The sequence below is a fragment of the Lepus europaeus genome, chromosome 2 (assembly GCF_033115175.1).
Source record: "Lepus europaeus isolate LE1 chromosome 2, mLepTim1.pri, whole genome shotgun sequence".
Taxonomy (NCBI): domain Eukaryota; kingdom Metazoa; phylum Chordata; class Mammalia; order Lagomorpha; family Leporidae; genus Lepus; species Lepus europaeus.
The window spans coordinates 168,393,547-168,403,136 of record NC_084828.1 but is presented as its reverse complement, the minus strand read 5'-3'; the positions used below and the strand labels follow the sequence as shown (position 1 = coordinate 168,403,136).

The 9,590-nt window shown below is 39.6% G+C and overlaps 1 protein-coding gene across 2 annotated transcripts in view; it reads right to left on the bottom strand.

Annotated features, from left to right (window-relative positions):
- Positions 1-8,885: 8,885 nt before the first annotated feature.
- STT3B (STT3 oligosaccharyltransferase complex catalytic subunit B) overlaps positions 8,886-9,590 on the bottom strand; it is a 109,094-nt gene continuing 108,389 nt past the window's right edge. For both annotated transcript variants that reach the window (XM_062215682.1, XM_062215690.1), the window contains one exon: positions 8,886-9,141. In XM_062215682.1, coding sequence (XP_062071666.1) covers positions 9,102-9,141 — 40 coding nt within the window. In that variant the 3' untranslated portion in view covers positions 8,886-9,101. The remainder of the gene's footprint in view (positions 9,142-9,590) is intronic.

Below are 9,590 nucleotides of genomic sequence, written 5' to 3'. Positions count from 1 at the left end.
GAAAGGGAGTAATAACTTGACTAGCACCTGACAAGTCTTTTCATTAACAAGCTACAGTCATTAAACTCCAATCCATATTAATCTTATTTTGCCAAAGGAACACATTTCATCTATACCACCTATTTGAACAATATGAAGATAGGGCTGAGGTTACAAGACAATGCACTGTCGTCAGTCACTCTGGCTACCCTGTGGGCTTGGGTTGTCAGCCTGATGATTCTACCTTTCACCTAAGCCCATCTCACAAAGGCAGACAGTGGATATTCTAACCAAAATGCCTGCAGACTCCTTTAAACGACCTATTAACAGCATTCCAAGTCCCGGTCCAAGAAGGTGGAATAGGGAGGGTGCATACTGCTCCAGTTTAGGAGATACTTCAAAGAAAGTGGAGAGCAGTCTCAGGGGAGTCAGGGAGAAACCGCCAGAGCAAACTCCAAATCAGAGGTACACTGTGGACCTAGGTAGGGGGTGTGGATGTGCACAACTCGGGACCCCAGCAGCAGAGAGCTCCAGCACCAGCTTTGGAGTGAGGTGAGACCAAACTGCAGCAGCCCAAGCCTCTGGTGATAAAGCTGCAGGAAGAGCCTGGCACGAGTCTGGCTGACACTACCTGCCAACCTGGAGGAGAGAAACAGGCATTTTACTCTCCCCAACCACACTGCACCGGGGTAACAAGCCAAGATGGGGCAGGTGCCATTTTGGACATACATATAGCTGTGCCAGCTCAGTCCCACACTCAGCAACCAGATGCCTAAGTCTGAGAGAAATGGCAGGGGGCTGGGTGCTCATGACTGGAGGTGGCTTGAATGCCAGGCACTGTGTCTGCCTGAGGGCACAGGGTGTGGCTGGGACTTTGGCAGTCACTGTGGGCAGCTCTACACACTCAGGACTCCCTGGTGAGGGTCATTGCTGTGGGAGCTATGCTTATACTGAGGACTGCATAAATCCTTTGTGTGGTTCTTAGAGCACCAGACAAATATTGTGCCCAGAGGAGTTAGACTATGACAACAGAGCAGAACAAACCTCCCCTGATTTAGCCCAACTTGGGTGTCACCTTGAACACTCCCTTCACCTTGGAGTGCTGAACAGAGCTCCCTGGCCACACCCAGCACAGGCCTCTGGGTATTCACTGAAAAAGCAGACATTCCACTAAGCCACAGAGGCAGTCTAAAGATAAAGCCCACCACAAGGGAAAAAACAAGTGTCTCCACAAATGCCTAATGATAAATGCAGCAATTCAAGGAACAAGAATATGGAAAATAATATGATGCCCCTAAAAGAATACAATACTTCAATAATAGAATGTGAAGACTGAAGAAATGCCAGAAATCAAAATGAAATCTTTGAAATGAAGAACTCAACAGAATAAGAAAAACGACCTCCACATGCAGAGTATGAAGAAAGACCCCTACCTTACACCTGACACAAAAATCCATTGAAAATGGATTAAAGACCTAAATTTATGACTTGATACCATCAAATTAGAGAACTTTGGGGAAACCCTGCAAGACATTAACATAGGCGGTAGGCAAAGAATACTTGCAGAAGATCCCAGCAGCACAGGCAATCAAAGCCAAAATTAACAAATGGGATTACATCAAAAAAGAAACACTCAGCAAAGTGAAGAGGCAAACTATGCAACTGGTAGAGGTTTAATAACCAAAATATATAAAGGGATCAAAATACTCGACAAAACAACCCAGTGAAGAAATGGGCCAAGGACTTAAACAGGCATCTCGCAAAAGAGGAAATCCATACAGCCGACAGACACATGAAAAAATGCTTGGGATCACTAGCCATCAGGGAAATGCAAATCAAAACCACAATGAGGTTTCACGTCGCCCCAGTTAGAACGGCTTTCAAACAGAAATCAACAAACAACAAATGCTGGTGAGGATGCAGACCAAAAGGTACCATAATCAACTGTTGGTGGGAATGTAAGCTGGTAACACCACTGGAGATACCCCAGAAATCTGAATATAGATCTACCATATGACCCAGGCATCCGCTTGGGAATTTACCCAAGGGAAATGAAATCAGCATATGAAAGAGTTACCTGTACCCCCATATTTACTGCACTCAGTTGAAAATAGCTAAGATGTGGAATCAATCCAAATGCCCATCAACTGAAGACTGGATAAAGAAGTTATGGGACATGTACACTATGCAATACTACACAACAGTAAGGAAAACAAAATCTGGTGGTTTGGAACAAAATGGATGAAACTAGAAAACCTCACACTTAGTGAAATAAACTCCCAAAGGGACATATACCGTACGTTCTCCCTGACCTCTGATAACTAATAGAGCACCTAAAAGGCAATTTATAGAACTGAAATTGACACTTTGAGGAATAACTTTGAAAAACCCCTGTCTCAACTCTTGGAACAGTTTTCTTCCCCATACTATTTGTTGAACTCTTAACATAGTTAATCATATGTATATAAATTAATTGAAAATAGATCTTATTAAAAAATGGGAGTAGGAGAGGGAAGAGGAAGAGGGATAGGAGGACGGGTAGTGTGGGAAGTATCAGTATGCCCCTAATGTTGTAATTATAAAATGAATTGTTTTTAATTCCTTAAATAAAAGGTTTCTGGGGGAAAAATAAACAGCATTCCAAAAAAATGTTTTCTATGTAAATATTCGGAGCCACAAATTAGGATTGGCAATGCTCAGCTGCTGAACAGTGAGGCTGGAGAAGACTTCAGAAAACTTACCTGAGGGTAGTTTCATTTGGTATAAAATACTTTGAAATCCATGTATGAGTTCTTCAGAAATGTTCACAGAAAATGCAGATTATAAAAATTTGCAGTAAAAGCTATCCTTTAATTCCATTTTCCACAAACTTTTTGAAGAAACCTCATTATGCAAATACCATTAAAAAAGCTGGTATGCTATTATTAACCAGACAAAATAGGCTCTTTTAACAAGCATTACTGAAAATGTTACTTCCAAAAACCTTAAGTTTCAATGAACAAGTTTCAATACATCCCTCTTAGTAACAGAAGAAACAGTAGTTACGTAAGAGTCAAACATGTTTAACAACTGCCAGAAGAACTCACATTGCTTTCAGGAATGTAAGAAAAATATCCACAAAATAAAGTTTGAGGAACCAAGGAATTAAGAAGTGAAGTTTAGGGGCAAGTGTTTGGTACACTGGTTAAGATGCTATTTGGAACATCCCCTGGAGTGACTGGATTGGAATTCTGCCTCCACTGGTTTACTCCCACAGATGGCTACAACAGCCAGAGCTGAGCTGGTCCAAAGCCAGGAGTCTCCCACGCGGGTGCAGGGACCCAAGGACTTGGGCCATCTTCTGCTTCCCCAAGCCATAGCAGAGTTGGATTGGAAATGGAGTAGCCGGGACTCGAACTGGCGCCTATGTGGTATGCCAGCACTGCAGGTGGCGGCTTTACTTGCTGTGCCACAGTGCTAGCCTCTCAGGTTTTTCATACTATGCATTCTCCATGAACTTTTTGAAGACTTTATATGTATGTATGTATGTATGTGTGTGTGTATGTATATATATGTATATATATGCATACATTAAAAAAATTTTAAGCCAAAACGAACATTTTAACTCCATTTTCCACAAACGTTTTCAAGTCTCCTCATATAAACTTAAAAATCTATTTCCATATATCCCTGAAATAAATTGTTTTCAGGAACATATTGGTGGTGGTGGGGAAGTCAGTAAAATATTTATTTAAATATATTACCATCTCGGTGAAAGCAATATGTGCTCTTTGGCAATAGTGAGGGGAAAAAAGCAAGCCAGGAGAATCAATCTTAAAAACTGGCAGGGAAATTAGGTAGCAAGGGTGGCAGTGGGGGAAGGATTAATGCAAAGGAATAAAAATGCTCAATAATGAAAAGTCATAGTCAAAGAACCTGCAGGCACTGAAACAATCATTAAGTGATGTTTATCAACAATTTTATATTAACCTAACTGAAAATTTAGATGACAGGGATAAATTATTTTAAAAACACAATTTATGAAAACCAAAGCATATACCAAAAATATCTGAAATAATCCTGTGCCTATAAAATCAAATCTACAACTTAAAACCTCTACACTCAAAAAATGATTTCACCAGTAAATCTTACCAAAATAGGTAAGTCCAGTTTAACCCTGTGAACAAGTCTGTAATTCACCAGATAGCAAAATACTGAAAGGTGAAAGATTGTAAGCATTCCCTTTGAAATAGAGCAGCTGACTTTCCCATGCAGAAATAACACTGGATGTCTTAGCCAGTGTACCACAGCAAACACAATAAATGCCATTCTGATGCTCTATGTTATGATGTATGATAAAGTTCACAAAAAAAGTTTTGACAATTAGGAAAAAACTTTGTAAGATAGTATAAAAGCACATTTTGTAATAAAAGTTTTCTAGGGGCCAGCACTGTGGTGTAGCAGGTAAAGCCACCGCCTGCAGTGCTGACATCCCATATGGGCGCCAGTTTTGAGTCCCAGCAGCTCCACTTCCAATCTAGCTCTCTGCCTGGGAAAGCAGTAGAAAATGGCCCAAGTCCTTGGGACCCGAAGAAGCTCCTGGCTCCTGATTGGCGCAGCTCCGGCTGTTGCGGCCATCTGGGGAGTGAACCAGTGGATGGAAGACCTCCCTCTCTCTGCCTCTCCTTCTCTCTCTGTGTAACTCTTTCAAGTAAATAAATGAATCTTAAAAACAAACAAACAAAAAAAAAAACAAACTATGAAACAAACTAAAGATAACCTCTATTAACTGAATTCATGGCCAAATTCATGGACAGAAGGCTCAGTATTTTAAGTGTTGATTTCCCCAAAACTAATCTATAGCTTCAATAATAATCAAATGCTCCACAAGGTTTTTCTCTGTAACTTAAAGGATAAGGCTCTTATCTTTAAGGCTATATTAAGTCAATACACAACTCTCTGGAATGTAATAAACCATATGGAATATGATCTGTTGCAAAGGGGTACTCCAGAGCAACATTAAAAGGAGTCTCTTCACTGTTTGGTGCTGCTATAATTAGGTATAAACATGCCAACAAGACCACACACACAATAAAAACAATTCACACTAAACAAGTGGACTGCAAAACTAAATAGGTCACACAATTTTCTGGAGAATACCAAAAGAAATTCTCTTTGTAGCTCTCGTTTTGGGAAAAAAAATTTAAAGCAGGGCATAGATAAATCAGACATGGGGCTGGTGCTGTGGCAGGACACAGGCAAATAAGACATTCTAAAATGCTACATATACGTTAAAATTCTTAGGCAATTTGCAAGGCAAATGAAGGGGTCACATACAAGACAAAGAAATCCTACTAATGTTATTGATTTTTTAAAAGACCAATGGAAATATGGACTCTAATCAAAGCACTTTATAAAAGAGGAATTTACAAATGGCCAAACTTATTTATAACCTGGAAAGGCAAACTAAATACAGTGAGAAATCAGAAAAGCAAAATTAAAAAATGACAAAGGCTGATTAACGTGTGGAAGCAACAAAAACTTTCCTACCTTCATTGATGGTTCCACTTTTATGTAAATACCCACAGAAATGCATGCACATAAACATTCAAATGTAAAAATACTCCACAATATTCTTAAAGCCGTATTTGTAATTTCTGAAAAACTGGAAGCTGCAAATATATATCCATCAGCAATCGAATACTGTGTGAGAAGGAGCTAGGAAGACATGGGGAATACTACACAGCAATGTAGATGAGTAACAATAGGTGCATCCAAGAACCTGGATGAATTTCACAAATACTGAGCAACAAAAGATCATATATATGTGTATATATAAATTCCCCTCTTTTGGTTTACAGTTCACAGGACAAGTGCACCTAAGCATGTTTAGAAATGTTTAAGTGGGCCGGCGCCATGGCTTAACAGGCTAATCCTCTGCCTTGTGGCGCCGGCACACCGGATTCTAGTCCCGGTTGGGGCGCCAGATTCTATCCCAGTTGCCCCCTTTCCAGGCCAGCTCTCTGCTATGGCCCGGGAAGGCAGTGGAGGATGGCCCAAGTCCTTGGGCCCTGCACCCGCATGGGAGACCAGGAGAAGCACCTGGCTCCTGGCTTCGGATCAGTGAGATGCGCGGGCCGCAGTGGCCATTGGAGGGTGAACTAACGGCAAAAAGGAAGACCTTTCTCTCTCTCTATCCACTCTGCCTGTCAAAAAAAACAAAAAAACAAAAAAACAAAAAAACAAGAAGTGTTTAAGTGGTAGCAACATCAGAGCAATTACCAGTACAAAGTGAAAACCAGCCAGGTAGACTGCCTCCTGCACCAGGAAGAGGGTAGCACAGCCACTGGGGAGGGAGCATGTGGAACAGCAGTCTCCCCTGGCTCCTGATCTGGGTCGTGGTTATACTAAGGTATACATTTTATGTTTTTTCAATAAAAATTAGATCATGACCATTTCCTTACTGTGTGCTTTCTCTCCTACTATTGTAATTGCAGATTGCTTTTGAGCTCTTGAGTTTATCTGTCCCTCGATCTTACGGTTTGGCTAGGATTTGAGTGTTTTCCCCAAGGGTTCATGTGTTGAAATGTTAACCCCCCCTCCTTGCTAACCCCTGATGTGATGTATTAAGAGGTTGGAGATGCCATCAACCGAAGTGTTTTGACACACAGCCTTTAAGGGACAATTTGGATTAGATAAAAATCATTAGAGCAGAGTCCAAGTGACACACACGCAACCCATGCTCCTCGTTTCTTGCCATGGGATGCCTGCACGGCCTTGAGACTGCATGGCAGCCCCTTGGCCTTGAACCTGTAGAACCATAAACCAAATAAGCTTCTTTTCCTTGTAAGACTACCCAGTTTCAGGTACTTGTTACGGTAATGCAAAATACATCACTATACTCCACCTACCTCCACTGAGGGTTCCGAGCAGCAAGGCAGAAGCCTGTCAAAACTCCCATTCAGCAGCAGCAGCTCCAGCAAGACAAACAGCTCTGAAGACTGGTTGCAAAACAATGTACTTAATACTACCAAACTCTACACTTCACTATGATTAGTCAATTTTACGTGCATTTTGTAACTTTTTGTTTTAATGGAGCAGCTCCAAATTTTACGATCTTATGGCCCCTTTTCTTTAGAAACAGGATGCTCCTCTAAATCCAATAGAATTCCGATCATGGCCTAGCGGACTAAAAGAATTAAAACTCTACAACTACAAACTCAAGTAGTAATAATGTAAGTCTAAACACTGAATTGTGTCTTTGGACCTGACCTCTGCCTCCCTGCCCTATTTATACTATAAAGCACTACAGCCTAAAAGCTATTTTACAGTTTAAAAACGTCATGGTCACAATCTTCAAATTCCTCTGTGATACACAATTTCAGTGATCATACATCAAATGAATTTGGAGCTCTAAACAATGTTCCAAGCCGACCATCCTGTATGCCAATGAATTCAAACTAAAACTGCACCATTACAGTGTGGAGTTCTAGTGATTAACCTTTGTAAAAGTGAACAAGGAAGGATGTTTGTAACTCCTTTCACAAACATTTGTCAAAGACAACACTTAACACAAAATTTGAATTAATTTTATTTCCCCTACAGTCAACAACTTCTCTGCATTTGAATTTTAAAGCAACAAAGTAAAATAAAATCCCCCAAATGTCAAGGTATCAGAAATCCAGATTTAGTTACACTTTATTTGTGAAAATGTTCAGCCATTTTATTGGTCTGTAAAAGAACCATCATCTGGGTCAAAAAAGGAATTCTATAAATCAAAGAATATTCTACACCTTGAAAAAGAAAATCAGCAGTAACATTCTCACTGAACATTGTAAATTACAGTTTTCTTCATAAAAGGTACATACTATTCTGCACTTTTCCACCAAAAGCAGTGGTGTGTTATGCTTGTTATATATATATATATAAAAAAAAGTTATATCCTGTGGCAGGAAAAACCTTTTCTCTTTCACTAAACAACTGGAGAAATTTTTCAAGTCTGTATAAAGTTGCCTATAAGCTGGAAAGTGAACATGTTCAATCTCCATTTATATTTTAGTGCATTTTTTGACAACTGTCATACTTAATAAAAGTAAGAAAATGCATATAGCACTAAAGAGTGTTTCATCAAATGGTAAAGGTATTAAAAAATATGGAGCAGAGAACAAAATCACTAATGGATGGAACTACTGTAAGATGAAAAAAAATCCAGGCAAAGTTTACAAATCCTTTGTCATTCTATAGAGTCACACAGAAGATGAACTTTGGATACCTTTCCACCTGAAAGGTGTCTTCCTAAATCTTGCATGTAAACATAGTGCTAATCTCCGTACAAACTGCTAAACTTCATCTTGGTAAGCAACATTCTGTGCAGTTGCCATGATTTCCAAAGGATATGAATTTAGCCCTTGAATGAACAATAATGTATGCAATCTGCTCTGTACGTACCTGGTGAAAACATATGCCAACAGCTGTAATAATGCATCAACATAAACTATTGGAATCAAATAGCTATTCAGAGGCCCATCTTTCAAAGAGCACACAATAATAGAAAATGTACATTTGATGAAACATTCTTTGCACTGGAGAAACATGAAAATAAATATAGTTCAAAGAAGTATAATTACTTTTCTAATACCTCTTCCTCATACATGTACTACTTTACTGGTTCAACAAGCTCTCATCACATTTTGTCATTTGTATTTTACATATTGCTATTTGGGTAATTCAAATAAAATCCAGGTCTTGTAAAAGAATAAAAACATTGACAAGTACGCATGTGCCAGGGACCAAATCGGAGGGTTCTTTGGTGCAGTTAGTCCAAATTCTCAGATTGGAAGGATACTATGTACCAATAAAAAAAATCTGCTGCTAGACGTGTGCAGCAGTGCTCTGTCTTGCTTCACACTACAAATTAACAACAGCTGTTCTCAATAAGCCAATTTTATTTCTTAAATCAGGCATTGCCAGAAAATTTTGTACATTAACCTGGACCAGTGATGGTTCTGTACCCTCTGTTGCTGTGAAACACGACATGAGCAAAAGGCAAAGACCGGTTCTCACAAGGACAACTGCTTCAAGTCAGGAACCAGAACATTGTGTTTAAACAGTCTTCTTAGATATTTTCTTGCCTTTTTTAAAAACTAGCTTATTTTTAATGTAGCCACGCTTCCTTTTGGTAGTCTAAAAAGAAAAAAAGAACATATGGTGTTAAGTGCAGGTTTTCTAGACTAAAATTTTGGTGATCACATCAGAGTATTTTCATAAACTCTTAGCTTTTCCTATGACTGGACTCCTTGAACAGTGAGCACCACTGTTTTACACTGATTACACTGAGAAGTTCAAGATGACTAGTACTGGGTCCCTAACTTTAAGACCAAAGAACGACCAGAGCATTTCTCAAATGCACATCACACATGAGTGAACCTCACCACTAAATCAGCAATAATGATTAATCAAATTTCCAAACAGGACATAATATAACACTAGACTAAGGACTTAGAAAATGGGAATGCTACTCCTGGTTCAGTCTCTAGGGAATTAGTTGTACCTCCAAAATACAGGTCAGGGGTAGGCATGGTAGTTAAGACTCCACTCGGAAACACCTGCATCTGTTACAGGAGGCACCCGGG